Here is a 21928-nt window from a genome sequence, read left to right on the forward strand (position 1 = left end):
AGCAAGTCAAACGGCCCCGGACGGACAAGTGGCTAATGACGTAGTTTAAAGGTGGCATTTTTCAAAGTCTTCCTTCGGTACAGTACTGCAGTCTCCAAGGAGACCGTCGGAAGCACCAAATTCATTCTGCCGGGCAGCTGACAGCAGCAGGAGGTACTTACAACTGGATTTCCGTTTCGCAGCAAGGTGCCGGACCGCATCGCCACACACAAGCCGTACGCGCAGCACCAAGGCCGCGGCGCAAAACGGAGCGGACAGCGGGCTCCGAGCCTGATCACGTGTAAGCCAAACCGGTCCAAATTCGACAGACACAACTTATCACCACCTGCCCTAGCCCTTGCCTCCGTGTTTTCTCCTCCTTCACATAGCACCAAGCATTTAAGATTTTCACCTTCAACATATATAAGCAACCATTAATTTTATGTGTGTATAGATACATATCTATATCTCACACACCCCTTTCCCCCCCCCCCATGCACACGTTCATTGCAAGAGAATCTTACAGCAGTTACCACATACCAAAATAAGATTTTGGCATTTGTGCTTTTTGTTCATAAAGGAATAGTTTCCATCATCTCAGAAAAAAAAAGGTTTATATTTTAATTTACATTAAGATATGTCACATGATGAAAAAAGTTAGAAAACGGCCAAGGTTGAGGACTAAAGAACATCAACTTTCCTCTCGTACGCTCCGCTAAGCTACAGAATAGCTGCTTTCCACAGAAACTCTTCATTCCGGCTCCCACACTGTTGCCCAGGCTTGCTCAAGGATCCTTAATTTCTTAATAAACAGTAACACACCAAAGAATCATGTGTCCTGTCTTGTACAACGCACATTAATCCCGTAAAAGTTTCTGCCTTCTGAACAATACATTAATATAATAGCACTTCACTTTTTACCCAGGACTTCAAAGTGCTTTTAAAATACCCCATTTCTACACGTTAGGGAAGAGGCACAAGGAATAAGGCTTGAATTAAGGCCTTCAGATACTGACTGTCTCAGGGAAACCAAGAGTCTAAACTAAGCTCTCCCAAATATATTTATTGTGTTGGAGAATCCCATTTTGTCACAAATCTCCACTCCTGGATGTATACACACTTGGTTTATAGTCCAGAACATCAACCACAGAATAGCAGCCCCACAGCCAAAGTAGCTCAACTGTAAAGACACTTCTCTCCTGAAAGCATGAAATAGTTTCATAGGGAAACTAATTAAAAACTGAGTTAAGTTTAACCTTCCTAGTAAATCAGTATATATTAGAAGTCAGGCTTTGCCTAGCTGTAAGTACTGTATTGACCAGGCAAGCAATTATTTTCTGGCAAATTATAACTTCAGCATCAGGCTAGATAAAACAGCAATTGCCCGCCTCATCTGATTATACTGCAGTAGCCATTTTAGACCAAAAACGCAGTAAAGAACTCATTAAAAACAAATGCTGAATTACAGAAATTTCATTAAAATTTGCTCTATAAGTAGCTCAGTGTCAGTACGGTCTGTTTCCTTATATGTTAGTAGTTCTAATCCAGGACAATTTAAAATGGATTATTATTATTATTTTAAATAGGAAGCCTGATGCCAGCAATCTCAGGAAATAAAATACACCGAAAAAGTACTGTTATTCTGCAAGCATTTTGATTATTTTAGGAATAACAGATCGTGTGTGCCCTTATACAAAGTCACAGCATTCACATTAATTTCAGGAACRAAATATTCACCTCTTCCAGACCACAGACTTCTCTTCCTTCAGTTATCATCTCTGTGYACACTTGTCAGGCTTTTCCACAGACTTCTCTTAATCGTCGTTTTCTTACAGTCCTCCTTTTTGACCAACTATCCTCTCAGAGATGGCTGCAGGATCCCTTTTTCAACTAGATGAGATTTCAGAGTTTTATATACGTCTAATTGTTGCTCTGGCTGAAGTATCAGTAGCTGCTTCAATAATTTGCTGGGATTTGGACCCCTATCAATAAAAAAATGGGTTTTTTTGATCAGTAACAGCTCTAGAGAAACTTYTAGACAGCTTTTAATTTTTCCCTTGCTGCCCAAACACTGTCTTCCCTTTTGGCGGGATTGCAAGAATAGAGATTTTCCCAGTCTAATGATCTCAAGATGCACGAGCTATTTAGTGGGCAGCCCTAGGAAAATACTCTCCTTAGCTGAATCTGAGCAAAAACAGAAAAGCATTTCTCACATTTGCTATCTTGCAGAAATGTTAGAATGCTTACGACAAACAGAAGATTCATTGATTCATTCCTTGTCACTGAAATCGCATAGTATTCATAAAAAGATTTCTTAAATATCTGTTGCAAGATAAGCTGTGTATTGCCAAAATAAAYGGAAAGTTGGCCAGGTTAGATAAGAAACCCAACAATTTAACCAAGGTTTTCTAAATAACAAATTTATCAGCCTCCTTTTCAGTTAGTCGTTATATATTTACATACATACATACCTGTGTGTGTGTGTGTACATACTTTTAAGTCAGGCAGAATATGAGGCAAAGAATCTGCAGCCAATTCAGTAGCTAATAATTATTTACCCGTACGCATTTGTGAAAACTAAGKGCATTTATGAATTCTAATACCTACAACAGTTTACCCTGAATTCCCCCCGCCTCAAGGAACTAAAATGACCAGCTGTAATACAACCATCGTTCCAATGGTTTCTTCTAAGAAGTTGGTATGGTTCAGGGAAGACAGGCAATATTTTTAACAAGTTGTCTCCTCTTTTTAACCGTTGCAGTTTAATATTAAGCACAAAGTTGCAAGTCAAGGCTCTAAAAAATAYTGAAACCTGTGGGAAGAACTGCAGTCAGCCCCAACACCTACAGCAGCTCCAGGACCYGCACAGGTATGGCCTGCAGGGAAGCAGATGCTACAACAACCCTCCTCCACGAAGTCCTATATCCTCATTACTGCCACTACCCCCCAAAAAAAACCCCAATAAATCCCAGTAAAGCTTCTAAAAGGCTGCTACATATATCTTAATGTTCATGGGGAGCAGATTACTCTTAACATCAGTCGCAGAAACATTAAGGCATCGWTTTAACCTCATATAAATCCTTAGAAGTAACATATGTTTCCTTAATGTAAATCAGATTTTAGGAACAGCCTCTGCTACACCAACGGTACAAAACAGGACRTGTACAGGAAGTTTGATACAGCTCCCACAAAGGTTTAAGCAGTCCAGATTATAAAAAGCCCGTACCGTATGAAACTGGTGATGTACACGTGAACAAAYGTGGCCATCAGGTACTGACAGTCAAAGCGATCCATTATCCCGCCGTGCCCAGGGATCGTGTCTGCAAAATCCTTTGGTGGGYGAGGGACAGGGGGGAGGGAGAAACAAAGCAGAAGTCGTAAGTGATTGAAACGAACCGTGCWAACGACGCATCGCAACAGCAGCACATTAAGGCCTCTGTTAAGCTATGGCTTCACTGCGCTGAGCCGAACGTTAGCGAGAGCCTCTTTGCTGAAAAGAGTTTTGAGCTGCAAAGACGAAGCTACAGGGTGAGAAGRAAAGAGTAAAGAGATGGAGGCTGCAGCAGATCTGCGCGCAGACTTGCCAGTACCTAACGGGCATGCRTGTCTGTAAATAAATCATCCTGTTTTGCAGCAAACCTCTTCAAGTGGTTGCTCTAGTTTCTTGCCTATGCAGGATCAAACGTTCCTCTTTAATACTTTCCTTGCTTTGTCCTCTAACGAYGGCTGCTGCAGCAGCGTTATTCCAGGGAACATACATCTGCAAGAGCAATGGTAACCTGCAAATTCTTTCTATTGTTTAACACTGTCTTTGCAAATTGTATTGCCAATTCACCTGCCAGTCTTTTCACTGACCTCTTGGCAAACATAATTAAAAAACCAYGATACATGCATGCAACATAAGTATATTTAACTGAATCAAAATTATGCGGTGAAAACAAATATTTATCACTTCAAAATCTGGCACAAACAAGGCTCGAAAGATCACATTTGCRTTACCCAGCTCTATCAATAAAACTAGCATTACCTATCCTTCCGTTCATCCCTGCTCAGCTGCRGACTCTCTCAGCAAAACCCTGACTTTAGTCACACGAGGAGATTGTTTAACTTGCTGACAACGAGCGCTGCGCTCGCGACACCCGTTCCAGCCCGCCAGCATCCGCGCAGCTGTGGGCCCTCTGCGCTCGTGAGCTGCCTTTAGTAACAATTCCACCACATTCCTGCCCTCCTAACTCGGTACTTTGATYGTCGGCTTGGGGCCCAGAGGTGTTAAAATCAACTTGTGTACATTTTATTTTAAGAATAAAGCAAATAGCAATGCTTTTCTCCCTCCAAAAGCCCTTCCTTACACAAAGAGTTCCTTGCTGCTGTGGCRCGCAGGCACAGCAGTGCACGAGGCTGCAGCTAGCAAAGTGTCGGGCCAGCCGCGTGGAGCAGCGGAAGTATAGAGTACATATGTGTATAAGGGATAAAGTATAAGCACACATAAGGAAGCGCAGCACAAAATGACGTTTATACGCTTCCCTGTGAAGCACATGCCAAAACTGGTGGACACAGGGAACAACAACAGTAAGCAACGGGATAAAAATTACAGCAATCCTACCAAGAAATAAAGGAGGTCGGGAGAAAAATTGGGGCTGCTCTCTTCCCATACTCCTGCTGCTACTTAATGCCAGCCAGGGACAAGACCGCCACCACGCAAGCGACAGCACACACCTTGCAACGARCAGAGGTTAGCACGTCACATCCTTCGCCAATACGCGCTCTTGCTACGAGGACGCGCTGTATTGGCAAAGGCAACCAAACATCTCAYGCCTTGGTGAACCTGCTACGGCAAACAGCTGCGTGCGACACAAACACCGTTGATAACGGACGCTCAGGCAGCCAAAATGTGAAGGGTAAACTGCGGTAAGTGACTGCCAGGTATCCAAAGATCACCGTTCATGTTAAAATTTGTGTAACATTCACCTCTCGTTTGTCTAAACCACTTTGGCGATATGACTTGGAAAAGCATGTATCAACCAAAAAAATGAAAAAAGTAATATTAAAAGTTGCCAGCACTGAAGTTGCATGTTGATTACAGAGTTTTAAGAATAACACGTACATATATCRGATAAAATAAAGTACTGCTACTCAAGCTAAGAAACAGCTCCAATATTGTCCCATCGTACTAGAAAGACAAGGCAGTATCACTACAATCAATCATCTCAACCCCCTAAATAACTCAAAGAGGACAATCAAAACAAATCCAGCTTATAGGAGMGATTACACACCTTGATTTTGAAGGCTCTTTTAAATCCACTCGCAAAGAATCCTCCGAATGGCCCAATTAACGAGGCAAATGTTGCCAACGCAATGCTGTGCATCTGAAATGGGTACATATTCACCGATTCCTACAAGGAAAATAACGAGCAATGTATTTAATAGGTTCAGTGATCGTAGACATTTTTACCTTAAATACTTCAAAACTGTGCTGTTACAGAGCAAGGATGGCTGTAAAACATCTGATACTTTCCTCATACAAAGTAATACTTTAAGGAAAGGAAAAGTACAGGTACATTGGAGAATACTGCGAAAAGCTTCCATTTACATGAACAAGATGAAGCGTTCAGGCTTGCTAGAACAGTTAAATATTACAGAAATGTGTTGTATTTTGAAGAGAATCCATTAGTTAATCAAAAAAATATATCATCACTAATTTCATAACATACAATGGGACTCTTAAGCCTTCTCCAGCTCTGCTTTTCCAGTTTCCTTCCTAGCTTCTTTCGTTCCTGTAAAGAACTTTCCACAATTTCCTAGATATTTGCAAAGATTAAGTTCACCTTCAWTCAATTCACTATCACTGCTGCTCCTTTCAAGTGCTCTCAAGAGGCAGATACGGATTTAGCATGAGTCTGCCATACTGTCCCTATAAGTAAATACTGCAATAGCAGGAGATAAAAGGCTCGCCTCCGTTAATACTTTTGCCTTTGCATTTAAACACATACTGTTCTACTGTTCCCCTCATCCTGTTCACAGACTCCAAGTTTGTTCTGATCTGTGCAAGTACTTACAGATAGGAAAGACAGGAAATCTTGCTGGCAACAGGCACCTGYCTTCCTTCCCGACAGGAGGTTAGAAACAAGGGAGATAATATTTTTTGCAATTTACCTTTGAGCACTTCTAAGTCAAGGGCACAGAATTCTGCTCTTGAGGGAATACTGTGCTGGCCTCGTCCCTGGGCTGTAGCTGAAAATTCCCAAGTCTTGCATTCCCAGTTTTCATCACAGCCAACACCAGTTATCTTTGTGAAAACTCTATGTGCAATTACTTCGAGTCAAGTTTGTTTGGGGCTAACTAGTCACTCAGTCAAACAGAAGACTTTTTGACTCGGAATATTAAAGTTATTTTGTTGAGAAAACAYAAGGCTTGACATCCCTTTCTTACATCAAGCAAAAAGGTCTCCCAGGTATGATATCTGGCGATACTTCTAATAGAAAACATCAGCAGCTGAATAACAAAAAAAAAGACCGTTGCAGAAATAAGTAAATTGAACTTGACTTTTTTTGAGTGGTAAAACTAATACTGTCCTCAAAGGGCTTGTCAAAAGTCAGCAAAAAGGAGTCAGCAGCACGTGTGAAACTATCATCTTTTTAGGGTTAACTGACATCTTTCTATTAGATTGTCCCAGAGCTGGGTTACGTTCCCTTCCCCTTGTCCTTTACCGAAACGTATACCGAAAAGTATAGCTGGACAAAATATGATGTTCCTCTTTGCTCAGTTCACATTATGATTTTGTGCATGAAATTCTTCTATTAAGTTTGCAACTAAATCAGCAGTCCCACAACCTCAGTCCTCATTTAATAATGATACACTCATTCGGTACRAAAATAAGAGTGCCTTTTAGATGTAACCTTGCTTTTTAAAACAAGCAGCTGTAGCCATTCATTCCTTTTAGTCTTCAGTTTTTGGAGGTGATTACTACAACTCTCATCCGAAATAACTTGTGGCTTCTTATTGCAACCATAGGGACTTTTCCCATTAAATATTATATAAGTCTAAACACGGGTAACGCCCACCGCCTTGATTGGTGTTGTCTACTTGTTCTCTGTGCCGAACCAATGAATGTGACAGGAGAGTGACACTGAATAGGAACTGCTACCAAGTGGGTTCTGTGTTCATCACTGTCATCTCCTCTTTGCCTTACAGGAAAGGCTATGAGAAATGCGTTTTATTTCTATTAGGCATCCTCTTCCCATCCAAGTTCCTGCTTTTTTTCTAGACCTACTTCCTGACAGGAATTCACCTAAAAGAATTTGCAGGCTGGGTGCAAGAAGAAGGCGGATGACTAAATTACRTGGAATTATTACCAAGTCATCTTTTTCAATCAGCACAGAAGTAGTAGCGTTAACACACAAGATGCTGTTTGACAAAGAAATAAGCCCAGTCTTAACAGTAGTTGCACACCAGCTGCAAATGGAGTGAAGTTCTCACGGCTTACTAACGCGGTCCTGATCAAAGCTTTGTTGAATCTACCACAAGCTATATYGGCCGTTCTGCAGAAATACTTTTGCTTTTAAAATGATTAAATGATACGTGGTACTATTAGCAAAATCATGCATTTCCAAGAAAAGGTTTCCTCCGACAGCTTCAGCAAACCGTATCAATTCTGCTCAGGTGACCAACCTGCCAGTGCRTGCCATGGACAGATTCACAGAACTGATTCAGTCCTCACCCTTCGAGACTTACCAGTGTTCGTGCACCTTTCTGAAAAAGGTTTAGAAAAATGTTTAAGCTGGGAAATACAGTTTCAATTTTAACTAAACCCTTATTTTTTTCCTTACCCATCCCAACACAGCCTGAAGTAGCGGTGGTAAGGAGTACTTCTTCATTTGGAAGAGCTCTGAAGGTTCACACTCTGTCACGAATCTGTTTGTTTCACTATTATATTCCACTGGGCAAACGAAGTACTGATGTTGAGCCAAAAAATAGGAAAACTGAAAAGCAAAAGAAGAACTCCTGAAATACGCATTTATTGATAAAGTCAGAATCATGCTGTAATGGATGGCTTTGTCACATCATGCCAAGGATAATTAAAGTCTCTTTTGTAACAGAGACCCCCACAATGGATAAAAAACAGCCCTCAAAGTTAGAGAACGTCTCAATAAATCAGGCAAGTGTGAATATTGAATACACTTAGTAGCGAATTCTTAACTTCTTTTTCTTCTCTCATGTTTGTATCTACTTCTTGTTTCTGCATTATAATTAAGAAAAAAAGTCCAAAACCTTAGTAACCATTAATAACCTGTTATTTGTTTATTGTTTACTTTTCAATTAAAACTTGAACCACCGCTTCTACAGACTCTGGAACCTGCAAATTCTATTGATCTTGGTGATAAATTACATGCAAGGACAGTTATGTTTTTTTTTGTATGCATATCATCAGTTTAAACTATCTGTCTAAACCTACAGATATTCTATCAGAAAATTTTGCATTATGAAGTACATAACACAGAAACGCTATCTTACAAAGCATGAATAAGGGGAATAACAGATGCAACTGAAAAATGGGAAAACAGTTGTTACATAAAATAATTCTAGATATAGACTCTAGCAGTAATGGTCAATGTGACATGCTCTGGTGAGGTGTAAGTCTGGCTTAGCTTTTGCAGCTGGTTATGAATCAGTGGAATTTTCTAGCTAATAAAGCTAATTCTTACACTTTCAGAAGTCTGAGATGTGCAAACTTGCAAGTAGTTTTATCTGAATTTAAAAAACAGAATTTTAAAACTGAGACTGTGTAAGGAAAATCCTATGGTTACTTACAATAAATCCAAATAGAACTGTAGAAAAGAAGCCTCCAATGAATCCTTCCCAGGTCTTTTTGGGAGACAACTAAGCAAAAACAGACAACATTAACTGCATCAATAACTTTTTTTGGGGGGGAGGCTTGTTTTTTCCTGGATGTCATTTGCCAAAATTCATCTACTTGGGTTTTCAAAGGTATCTGTGAAATACTGAATGTCACCAGCTGAAGCCACTGACCATAACCATAAATAGAGAAGAACGCTAGGACGCATCCTTGGTGAGGCAGGAAAGCTCCGCAGTTCAGTCGGTGCCGGGGTAGGTAGAGGGAGGAGAGGCCCATTCTCACTGCGCTGCTGCAGGCTGCTGCTGCAGGCAGYTGCTGTCGGCCTCTGGCCACGGCTGACCCCGACTTGCGAAACTGCGTGGCACGACTACGGCTCTGTTAGAGACCTCTGTTAGCTGGGGTGTGCTTAGGTAGCGACAGAAGTCATGTGTTAGAGAACTACTGCTGAGGATGCTCCTCGGGAGAGGCTGACTTCCTAAATGCAGATAAGCAAACACACAAATGCAACGAACAACTGTAGGCTGACAGAACTCAAAGTAGTAGGCAAATTTTCCTTTTTTTTTTTTTTTTTTGAGCAGCATAAAACCAGAATCATCCCATTTCCGAAAAGCTAGCACTGCGTCACAAAAATAGTAACTATCATAATTAGAACAATTATACTTGAGCCCTTCTCAGTGCTACCTTACTAAGACTATATGCAGAATACATATATACGACAGAACAGCTTATCTAAAATAACACTTTATGTAAAAAAAAGTAAGTGTGCAGTTTCACATGCATAAGAAATTCAAAAGAAGTGACTTGCTAGATGAAATATCCTGCAACTTTGTTAATACTGTGATGTTAATAATACAATCACATTAACCTCAGTTTCCATTTATGGATCTTTAGAAGGAGAGGGAATTATTTGGTTTTTAACAACAATGCATAACATGTAATACACCTGAAAGTATTTATTCCATAAATATACTGCTACACAAATAAAGCAAATACTGTAAACTGTAAAAACTTACAGTGAGGAAGTACCAWGTAAATACCTTAATTAATGGCGTTCTGCCAAAGAAGAATCCAAAAATGTAAGCAGTAATATCATTGCAGATAACACTTGAAATTGGAACCAGAAACCTACAAAAAAAAATAAAAAAAATAAAATAAATAGAGAGAGAGTTTCAGGAAAAAAGCTGCCTGAAGTTTAAATGTAGGACAGAATAAATTACAATTTAAACAACAGCATTTTTGTTCAGGAAATATTTATTATTAAGAAAAGTTTCATGCTATGTTCAACTAGTTGTTTCCACATACACAATGTATTTAGCTCTACTGATTTTAACATTCAGCCAGTCAAGACGGGTAGAGATCCGCATTAATTCAAGTTAAAATATCCGATTTTGGCAAAAAATCCTTCTATCAGACCTGAACACTGGTACAATCATCATGAAGAAATCAACAGAAAGAAATACATGTTAATGTTATTGGTAAACATCGAAGCAAGCAAATTCCTTATTATAAAGTTTAATGAAGCCTAAACAAGAAAGGAGAGTTTTTTTTCCTTTCCTTTTACATTAAGTTAGTAGTTAGAGGCAGCCTGTGTTAGCTTTCCAAGTGCAACTTGATATTATCTGTATGTGGACAGCATCTGAATTTGTTACCCAAGCCTGCCAAGTTCTTTTTTCCCTTTCAAGGCTGAGATGTATTAACAAGCCAAGTCAAATTTTGTAACAGTCTGTAGAACTGCCTAGTGCAATAGTAGCTGACATTAAAATCAAATTAAGGGAAACCTACAACAAGAACGCTTCTATAATACAAGTCTTGACTCAAGAGACTACCACTATGCAGCAAGAAAGGATAGTCTGCTGTTGTCTTAGCTGACCTCCATACAAACAAGACAAGTGGTATAACTAGTAATATATGACACTTCCCTTGCTAAAATTATCCTGTTGGCTTGCTGAAATTAGGTGAGAATAATTTCAAAAATATCAGSCCAAAACTCAGGGTTTTTGTTTTTTAAAATCTCTCCCTCTGTGAGGATSCGATTTGCTTCAAGTCTTCCAGAAGGAAGGCTTCAAGCCGGACTCCTACAGCCACACTTGGGAATCCAAATGAAATAGCCCAAGTGACAGAGCACTGAGCAACCTGAAGCTCCCAAATAATTCACAAAGARCTGCTGGATATCCAGCCATTTTGAAACTCAGGAAATACCTTAATTTATACTTCAGTTTGGCAAAACACTATGGAAAATATTTCACGGAGTATGCAAGTAATCCTATTCCTTGCATGCGAATTAAATCGTTGTTCCGTACTACCATGCTTCTGGCTGCCAACTGGGTTTAAAAGGTTTCTGCATCCTGCCCCGTACCCTTCACCTCCTTGCTCCCAGTTCCTCCTACTCCCCTTGACACGACCGCTCCTCTGGTTTGTGCCTAGCTGCTTTCATGATCGATCTGCTGTGTAAAAGCAACAACCTACCAACGCAACAGAATTATAAATCAGTTCATTACTGTCCCCTTACCAGATCATGCCTTCAAACAGATTTTGGATGACAAGATGAGATTGAGTTACAGTGATCAGCAAAGTGACATGAGTCCATGCGAACTGTTAACAATGCAACAACACAACAGTTAGTGAAAACACAGATCAGTACCCCTCGAAAAACACTGGTATGTTAGATAAAGGAGCTGCTTAGGAGCTCACAGGCAAGACCAGTTCCAGTGATAACGCAAAAGATGCGTGCATACAGTGTATCACCAGTTAGCTGACTTTCCGAAACAAAATACTGGCAAACTTTAAAAGTTTTCCCCGATAATTTACCTTCACCTAGAATTTTTTCAACATGCAGCTTAAAATCTGATTTAGTAAGACATACATTCGACATGAAAGAAACGAAAGAAATGGTAGGCAACATGATATTCTGTATATACATATAATAGACAAATTAGAACTATAACATTAAAATGGCAGTGAAGAACTCATGAAAGAGTTACAGTATGGAAATCTCATGACAGAATACCGGCCCTTTTATGAAGCATGAAATTTCTAAGGTCTGGACTAGTGGAAAGGAAAACGTTAATTTCTGTGTGCGTGGTCATTTAAACCATCTGTTTAATCTATACTACTGTATGTACTTGGTGTTTATTCTGAAGTAGCAGTATACAATAAAGCAATTTCCAATTTACTGGTAAAGCTTCTACACTAGACTTTATTTTCCAGGAACTTTTAAATCAAGAACTGGTTGTTTTTCCAGTAAACACTGCGTTGCCGGCAGGCTGAGGGAGGTGATCCTGCCCCTCTGCGCAGCCCTGGTGAGGCCACATCTGCAGTCCTGCATCCACTTCTGGGCTCCCCAGTACAAGAGAGACATGGAGCTACTGGAGAGAGTCCAGTGTAGGGCTACGAAGAGGATTAGGGGACTGGAGCTACGAGGAAAGGCTGAGAGCTGGGTCTGTTTAGCCTGGAGAAGAGAAGGCTGAGACGGGATCTTATCCATGTCTACAAATACCTGAAGGGAAGGTGTCAAGAGGATGGGGCCAGACTATTTTCACTGGTGCCCAGCGACAGGACAAGAGGCAATGGGCACAAACTGCAACACAGGAAGTTCCTCCTGAATACGAGGAAAAACTACTTTACTGTGAGGGTGACAGAGCACTGAAACAGGTTGCCCGGAAAGGTTGCAAAGGCTCCTTCCCTAGAAATACTTAAAACCCACCTGGACGTGATCCTGTGCAACGTGCTCGAGGTGCCCCTGCTTGAACAGGGGGTTGGACTAATGAGCTCCAGAGGTCCCTTCCAACCTCAACCATTCTATGATTCTATGTTATCTGCCAGCTACCTGAGTTCTTTAAAGAGGAGCTGTACTGTATTACTGTTGCTTCTAATCACTCCTATATAAAAGGCTAAAGATTATTTTTTTAATGCAATGACTGATTGCTCAGTGTACACTATTACTTTTAACCTTTATGTTATCAGATACCTAAAAGAGAGAGGTCCATGTTCCTGATTACCTACCATGCTTTTTATCAGGTGGCCAATCACTGCAGGCAAGAACAGTTTAACAGRCTAATAATCTATTCAGGCACAACAGAATCCACTACTAGAAATGCTGTTAATTGTCACAGACTAAATCGTCCATGAAGGGCTTAAGATACGTTCCCTTCACAGTACTATAACGGGGCCTCTACAAAAGAGCACTTCAGTCACAAGAACCACTGCCCATGATGTTGTGAATAGATTTGGCTTCTGACCTGTAAGATAAGCACACACCACTTCCACCAGGAACCTCTTTCTCAGCAGCCTATCACTGAAAGGAGATATATCTCATTTTCTATACATGGGACAGCAGAAGTTATAGCTTCTCTCCACTGAGAGACCATATGGTAATAAGCCACAAGGTGAAGAGATCCTGAATGGACCAACGATACCTGAATTTGCATTGCTGAGTTTAAGCATCTTTTTCCCTGTCTTCCAAGCTATTTTATGAAGATAAAGACATAATAGCTTCTAATGATTTCCATAACATGAGTGACCACAGGAAAGTGGTTAATACACACCATGTAAAACTGTAGACGATAATGTTTCTTCACTAAACTCAAAACAAACATGCAGAAACCTGTAAAATAAAGCAGGTGTAATTTGTACAGYACTATATTGAATTACAACGAACCATGACATAACAGTAATTCTTTTCCTCTAAAGCAGTTTTTAATCCCTTGACCTTTAGGATCATTTACTTCTAGTCAGTCAGTGTATATACAGAATGACTCGTTCTCATTAGAAGGCAAGTTTTAATTAACATTAGTAAAGATGTCCATTTCATTACTTCAGCAGTTTTTACTTCATTACTTTCACAATTTTTAGGGTAAGAAACCACGACCTTTAAAAGCTATTCAAAAGCAAAGGTCAACAAGCTTGTTTTTAAATAGTTAACAGAAGCAACTTATGAAAACCATACCAGTTGCTCCCCACCACCCCCCCACCAAAAAAAAAAGAAAAAAAAGAAAAAGAAAAAAGGATTGCATGCAACAGAAGTGAGAAGTGCAGATGTTGGGGAATTCAACTGATGGAAAGAAACATAGCGCCCCTTGATTCCACCATACCAACGTTCCTCCACCTAGGGTAACATCAGGCTTGAGAGGGCCCTTAACTCTTTGGGCATCCCTCAGCAATCCCCAGGTCCGGAATATCGGGTCTATCTAACAACTCACAGTCACCGAGAGGCACTCTGCCTCTCGCTGTGCTCCTGACTGGGCTGTCTTGTCTCTTCCCTCCTCACCCTCCAGCAGTAGCAACACTAGATGAAGTTATTTTTCCTCAAGATGCGGCCAGCTGAAAAAGGTTAATTTCCAAAGCAAAGGCTTTGAAAATTGGTTTCTAGTTTGTGGTCTAAGCACAGAGTAGAATTTTTAATCTCAGTTAAGAAAAAAAATATAGATAGATAGGACTAAAAGTTCTATACTATGATCAGGTTGTTTGACACATTTCACCAATATTTGTAACACTGCAGAATAGTGGGATAATTTGCAGAAGATTAACTTAATCAAGAGGGAGGRTAGAAAAAAGGAGTTTCAGAGGAACGTAAGCTTGGTGAACTGGCAAACACCAATAGTTAAAAGTTGAGAAATGCACCACCTTAGAAGCAATAACAATCACTTGTTCCAATTTCCTCTAGTACTCCTCTCTCGGGTAACATTGCACCTGATGAGGTATTTAAAAGGTACTTAAGAAAGTTAGAATTGTTATTCCTATTTTACTGATGGAAAATGTGAAGCAACTTGGCCAATACCCTTCAGTAAGACCAGCTGCAGAGACAGAAATAAAACTCGGTCTTGAGCATAGGCCCCAGTGTCCTGTCCATTAGGCTCGCCTTCATCTTCAGCTAATTCATTAAAAAAATGAAAAGTCATTTTAATTGCATTTCTGAAAACACTGTGGGCTATAATTACTTGTTCAGAAAGCAATATGCCATCAGACAGACAGCTTTGTTTCTTCTTCCTCGAGGAAAAGTTTTTATAATACTGTATCTCTGTAAAGTGAGCAAAATCTATCAATGATGCAGTATTTAAATACCTTGCAGACCAAATAAAGCTTCAGGTACTTTGCATAGCAAATTTAAAATCTAGCAGTAAATTTTATTCCTGTAGATCTCACAGAACACTTGCACAATAAAGCATCAATCCAGCAGAGCAATTAAACACATAAGTCATCTCCGTGGATACCATTCATATTAAATACTATTCATATATTCGAGTATTGAGCCCAATCCTTAAGCTATCAGAACTTATGCTGATTCCTTGTGAGCAGTATTAGMTCAACCTTCTTGGAATCATCTACATTTTTAGGACATTTTTAGGCTATTCTCTTCTTAGTGAACCTGAAATTTGAATTAATCTTTTCACAATATAAAATGGAAACGTGACCAACACAGTAGAAAGAAGAACTGAATGCAGATACAGCTACAGAGTATGAAGAAAGTTCTTCCAAATCCAAACTACAGAAACAAATGCAGCACAATGTTCTTTCATTTCTGTGATTTCTTACACTTACCTGCCAAATAGAGTGCAAAAGATATAAACCTGTGGTAACGAATTAGGAACTGAAGCTGCTCTCTTCGCTGAACAAATGTCGCAAAATAATCAGCCACAGTCTCTCCATAAAAAAAGTAGTTCACACACAGCAAGAAATACCTGTCACATGCAAACATTAGTCATTTTAACAAGATGATAAATCTTTCAGTGTCGTTCTTCAAAAATAAAGCGAAAACAGAAAACTGGGAAATATTTGTGATAAAAACCTACGCTAGTATAAATCACATCTTTTACTTCTGAGTCACTCCTTCCTCTGACAAATCAGCTCTTGCAATTTAGTTCTTCCAAACCAATTTGCGTTAAAAAAAAAAGACAAATTTTGAGGGATACAATGATAAATACAATTTGAAAAACAACTTCATACTGAATTATAGTAATGAATACTCCATTCCTATTCAAGTCCTTTAAGATATTGCATGATCAAAAACTATACAGCAAGTATTAAGCATTAGCTATACACAGAAAAGCAATTCTGCATATYTTTTTCTGTATACTGCATAAAAAGGATAGTTAGTGGTTTCTGCCCTACGGACAAACAGAAAGTACTTGAATAATTAATTCTTCGAGATTATAAGACAGTTTGGATCTGCCAGGAGGCTTGAGGACCTGAACATAATTTCACTTTTGCAGTCTGGCCTAATGGTTYCTGCCCAAAAGAATGATTGCTGCATCTTCTGCTCCAGCCCACCATATCCTTCATTCGTCTTTCAGCTTTCTTCACTGAGCGATAATCTTACCAGGTTAAATCAACCAGCAAACTAGTAAATGCAGGCTATTACTAAAACTTTTAAAAATTGAAGAGAGACTTAGCGACTATATGTGCCCGGTACCCTCCTATAACGCTCACTCTAATCAAAAGCCTTTATTCTCCTCCCAGAACTCAGAAGAACAGTTATTTTCCCCAGTTTTTTTCAGCTGTATATAAACAGCACATTGTGACAAATACCTGGAATTTGCCAGAAAAATTAATCTAGCCTTGCCACTTTCAGAAGCTCCCACAACACTTCTGTATTTATGCAGTCCTATGATTAAGTACAAAATTGAAAAGAATTTAAAAGATACACACTCTTTTTGTGTAAAGAGGAGCCCTTAATGTTTAGGTATCTGTTCTATTTATTTCTTACATAGGATTACCTGCCAAAGAATCAAAGCAGTGCAGATAACAGATTGGGTGATTATTTGGCTACGCACATTTTTAGATAACTTATACGTGCTCAGTTCTTACTGAAGTATATACATATGCATACATATGTATGTATTCTTTTCCTGTTTTAAATAAAGTAGCACAAGGCCAACTGACTTGTCCAAGTTCAGAAGTGGAAGACAACTACAGAACATTGAATTAAGAGAAGGATGTCAGGTTTTAGTTCTGTACATTTCCTACAAAGCAGTCCTTCCACCATAATGGATATAAAGAATATGAAGGGTTTTATTTCAAATCTCTTACTTTCTTGCTACTCACCAGCTTAGAGATCTAAACCATGGTAAGTCATACGAGTGATAGACTCTGTAACCTATAGTAATGATTTCATGGAAACACTTCACTTGGATGCTTAAGACCTACAATTGAGAGAAAGAAAGAATTACATAGACATACTGCAGTTGTTCCTTAAATGAAGTAAAGGGTTCTGCAACCTGCATTAAGGGAAGAAATTATTTTGAATTGAAATTCCACACAGACCTCAGAAAACTTCAAACAGAGTTCATGGAAAACTAAAATGTTAGCTAAAACTAAACCAAACCTAGAAAAATATTATACATGCTGAGAAAAAGAACACTGGGCTAGCTGCAGTATTTCAATCATTAAACAAGAGAAAGCTCTCAATTTTTCTTCATTAAAACAATTTGGCAGTGGAAAGTCAGAACCATTTCCTGTAAAAAAAAGGCTTTTTAGTTCTTTTGGCAACTTTTAAATTTAGTTTAAGAGATATTTGCTACATCCAAAGGCAAAGGAAGGTGTCCAACACAATTTGGACATCCAGGTCTTCTACTTACACACATCTCATTAACAGTAAGTCTATACTGCTAATTAGCATTGATGATTAGAAGCAAAGCTTGTCTAAGTCGGGTCTGAATGTCACACCCTCCACTGCCTTCATTTTATTTTGATGATCTGACTGCCTCTTTGCTGGCCTGTACAAGTCTGGAAGTACGTCCCGCCAGTCTTGGGCTCCAAAGGCCTATCTGCCAGTTTTGTCTAATCCGTATTTCCCAAGCAGATCACCAAATCTAGATTTAAAGTATTTCCAAATATCAGTCAGAGGTAATCCTGTGCAGACGTAGGAGTAAAAATCTGCCTACGCTGCCTGTGCACGTAGGCATGCTAGGCTTTGCAATACTTTCTTAGCACTTGCATTCACTACTAAATTTCATCTTGCTCAACACGTAAACACATTTCAAACAGGATTACATCACCTCAGTGAGTTATTTTAGAAGTCCACCTATCTCATGTTCCCTCTTACGCTTTACCTGCATTATAAACTTGATTATTTGCAAAAGCAACATTAAAGGATTGTGCCTTGCAGTGGAAAAGGATATTCGTATTTAAAGGCACAATCTTGTCAAGAATTTTGTCAAAATTTAAACTATTTGATTCTAGTGAGGTGAAATCATTCATGAACAAAACAGCCTTTTTGCTCCATTTTTTCTTTTTTAAATAGTCTCCAAGCAAATGTCTAAATTCTAAAGATTATATTAGATGACTGAGTTTTTGTTTTATGGTGCAAGAGATGAATAATTGTATACGATTTTTAATTACTTTTTGGCTCAGCTGCAGTCATAGGCAAAGCTGTAAAGAATCTTGACGTATATCATTAATATACAGAATCACAACACAAACTGACTGCTTCCTTTTTCTTCCAGTTGTCATTGGTCTGGAACCGTTACAGAGTACTAAAGGAAGAACTGGGGGTGGAGGGAGCACTCTGATGATAGTCTATACTTCCAAGGAGCTGCTTCTTTTTTTTTAATTTTCACTCACATTCAAAAAAAAAAAAAAAGAAAAAGAAAATTCTCTAACTTTGAAAAAATGTATTACAAGTTTATTATTTCACTTTTCTGAAGACAACTATATATGTGTTTTATATACACATATATAGTATGTGTGTGTATTATATATACATATATGTGTGTATATACACACATATATATACATACAAACACACACAACACAGACACACACACACACACTAGTACCGTTAGGATGTAAGAGACTCACACAGACCATAATACTAGTGAAATAACATTCAAATATCTAAAACCATTACACTCTAAGATGAGTTTCAAGGTGGGTCACTGGGAAAAAAAAGACACATTCTGATAGCTAGACAAATTCAGAGTTAAAAAAAAAAGAAAAAAAAGAAAAAAGTAGTAGTTAATCAGAAGGACTCATTTCAGTGTTTTGGAAACCACATCCCTGTCTGCATCCCTTGACACAGCTGAGAAAGATACTTAAATCATTATTCATTAAAAGAAAAAAGAAAAAGAGGCAAGGAGGCTATATGAATGCTATCATTGTGGCATTTGTTCACTTCACAACCTAAAAATGCATTTTACCTCTGTACCTCTGGGGCAGATCTAGCTCTATTTTACAGAAAAGCCAAAGCCACAAGGCAGTCCTGTAGAGAAGCAGGAAATTAATGGAGCATGACTGAGGAAAGCCTTTCAGGACAAGTTGCAGCTAACAGACAAGAGCTGCCTGCTTTCCTCAGCCTGAAAAAATGAAAAATATTTTTTTAAAAAACTATCTTCAAAAAATTTAAATAGAAAATGGTGGAAACTGGGAAAGCGAATAGACGAAAGTAATTTTATAAGCTTGAAGGTAAAAACCGTTAAAGCTCCTAGACTTAACTTAAATCCTGTTTAAAATAAGAAATTAAAATACAGAAGATGCCATTTATCCACAAAGTCTAATTCTGATTCTGTTCAGTGTTTTTCACAAATATTCCTATTTACATATACACAAGGCAAACTGCTTTCTGAAATGGCTGTGCAGTTGCTTCCAGCTATGTTTTATGCGTGACGAATGAAGAGGTTAAGTTAGTCTGGCACAGAAGAATGCGTTTAAACAAACTTACCAGAAGCATCAGCATAAATGATCCCAGATATATGATCAAAAAAAACATCGAAATCATAGCTAGAGTTAGAATTCCACGAATCCACCAGTTTTTCCATCTATAAAAGTAAGAGAATAAAAAGCAACCCGTTATAAATAAAAATAAAGGCTACTTTCTTTACTAATTGGATAATAAAGTGTATCAGAAACTAGGTTTTGGTTTCACAAGATTTCTTGCTTATTTAGTACAATGCACAGCAAAAGACCCAGAATTAACCAAGTAGCCAAGTAAATAAAATATTCAGTGAAAAAAAAAAAAAACAATTCAGTAATCTTTCTTCTTTCCCCACACCCAAATAAAAACTCATTTTTAATTATATGGATCAAATGTATCACTGAAGGTGCTGTGAAAATAGAGCAGGACTCTCACGAAGCATTATATAATCTGCAAGATATATAGGCTCTCAGCCATGTAAAGGCTTATATTTTAAAGAAAGTCTGCTGGTGTTGGGGAGGGCAGGGGGGCAGAAAAAAAGGCATATCAGTTTTAGAGGAGTGACAAAGAAAGGAGAGGTCATGACAGTCTTTACTTATTAGCAAAGCAGCTATCTCTCCAGGCGGAGTGCCATCTATTGAAAGCAGCCCTGAGCTCATGTGAGCATCAAAACCAGGACAAGGCAACACGCGGAAGTGAGGGATGATGGAGTAAACCAGTTGTACTCTTTTACCCTTGCATACCTCTGCAACTGCTTGCCACTACCTAAGGAACAAAGAATAGAAACTCCTGTTTTTGTTAATGCCTTCTTTCAAAGAATAAAGCATTTTTAAAACAAGGACTGAAAAGCGTTTGATGAACTAGTAAACCCAGGTTTCCTCTTCTGCAATTACTAAACTAAACAAAATGCGATGTCCTCTCCCCTCCTCCTTAACTGGGGTTAGGAGGAAAGAAAAAAAAACAAAATCAAAACCAAAATCCAAGTCAGTTCATTTAAAAAACAAACCAACAAACAACACAAATACACACATTTCTGGAAATAAACTTTGCACACGCTTCACCCTGACATGGAATTGTTTATAGGTATTAAAAGTCTGTTTTCTGTAAGTTTCTCTCCTCCTGTTCCTGTGTTTTTCCCTTCAAGAATCTTACCCACATGAGGATACTGAAACCACCTAATCACAAATTATTACTAATCACACACACACACACACACACACACACACAAAAAACGAACTACAGGTTAAAACAATCCTTTCTATTGTTTTGCTTTTATAAAAGACTTTTATATTTCCTTGCTGCCTCAATAGAGACATTTGTTTAAAGAGACACTATTAGTTTAGATTCATAACCCTATCTTAACGTAAACTTGAATTACATTCATTTACTTTTAAAGCACTTCATTCATTGGCAGACTACCAGTAACTAAAGCCACTAATTCGAATTGCATAGGTAACAGAATAAAGGCAGAACTGACTGTATTGCAATAGAAGCTTTAAACTCCTTTGCTTCATTAGCTGTAGAGTAGCAACTTGCTTAGTGACATATCCATGATGAAAAAAGACTCCAGTAAAAGAACTCAAATTCTCTAAAGAAAAATGTCAAAATGCCACAGCAAAACCTGAAGTTTTTGACAAGCACAGTATTGGAAAGCAATCTTTGGTAAATAAGATAAAAAGCACCAGAATCTATGAAGCCACCTAAAACTATGACAAGTTCTTTATATTGAAAACTTTTTAAATCTAGCTATTCTAGTTTTGAATCTAGCACTCACAAGGCACCAAGAATTTAATTTTGCAATTAAAATATCTTTGTGCAAACACTCTAATAAAGAATTTCAAGAATGTAAATTAGGAAAGGTTTCATCAGCGCTTCGTAGTCTAAGTCTTGAGGTAGCAACATAAGTGTCTTCCGTTCTGGAGGAAGTCTGATTTGGAGACCTAAGACTTCCATAATATGTAACATATTAAGAGAAATTTGAAAACGATAGTAACTGAATACTTGGACGTGCGATAGCACTAGACACAGCTTCACATTCTGCTCTGAAATGGTGCAGTTTGAAAACACGCTTTTTGAAACCTGGCCACTTTTTTTTTTTTTTTTTTTTTTTTTGTAGCTACTAGGTATCAAGACAAAAAGAGAGAATGTATTAGACAATGTGCAAGTGAAAAAACTTTTAGTTTCACATTACCGTTAGAGACACCTACTAGAGGTCAGTTTTTTGAACAAGGGCCAGAAAGTTTTACCATATATACATATCTATACATCTAGCTGTATAACCACACATGCACATGATTTTTCTACCCGTTAGGTCCCTGTGAACAAGAATGAGGGTTAGAAAACAGGGTTTGAAAAAACAAAGAAGGAAGAAATTAAAAAAAACATGGCTTATAGGTAAATGCCATGTTGTATTTAACTTTAAAGAAGAGTCACAAGTAAAAGCTGGTAAAAAAAAACCAAAGCTCCTC

At 38.5% G+C, this 21928-nt stretch overlaps 1 protein-coding gene across 1 annotated transcript in view; it reads right to left on the minus strand.

Moving 5' to 3' along the window:
* Nucleotides 1-470: 470 nt before the first annotated feature.
* Nucleotides 471-21928, minus strand: part of CDS1 (CDP-diacylglycerol synthase 1) — a 33136-nt gene continuing 11678 nt past the window's right edge. Inside the window, exons 5-15 of the mRNA XM_085316340.1 lie at nt 19488-19584; nt 16874-16971; nt 15371-15510; nt 13378-13436; nt 11343-11425; nt 9871-9958; nt 8788-8856; nt 7806-7958; nt 5253-5372; nt 3206-3309; nt 471-1961 (exon numbers count right to left, since the gene is read on the minus strand). Of these exons, the coding sequence (XP_085172466.1) occupies nt 1832-1961; nt 3206-3309; nt 5253-5372; nt 7806-7958; nt 8788-8856; nt 9871-9958; nt 11343-11425; nt 13378-13436; nt 15371-15510; nt 16874-16971; nt 19488-19584 (1141 nt within the window). The 3' untranslated portion in view covers nt 471-1831. The remainder of the gene's footprint in view (nt 1962-3205; nt 3310-5252; nt 5373-7805; nt 7959-8787; nt 8857-9870; nt 9959-11342; nt 11426-13377; nt 13437-15370; nt 15511-16873; nt 16972-19487; nt 19585-21928) is intronic.

The sequence above is a fragment of the Rhea americana genome, unplaced genomic scaffold (assembly GCF_003343005.1).
Source record: "Rhea americana isolate MKP2758 unplaced genomic scaffold, rheAme1 scaffold_462, whole genome shotgun sequence".
Lineage (NCBI taxonomy): Eukaryota > Metazoa > Chordata > Aves > Rheiformes > Rheidae > Rhea > Rhea americana.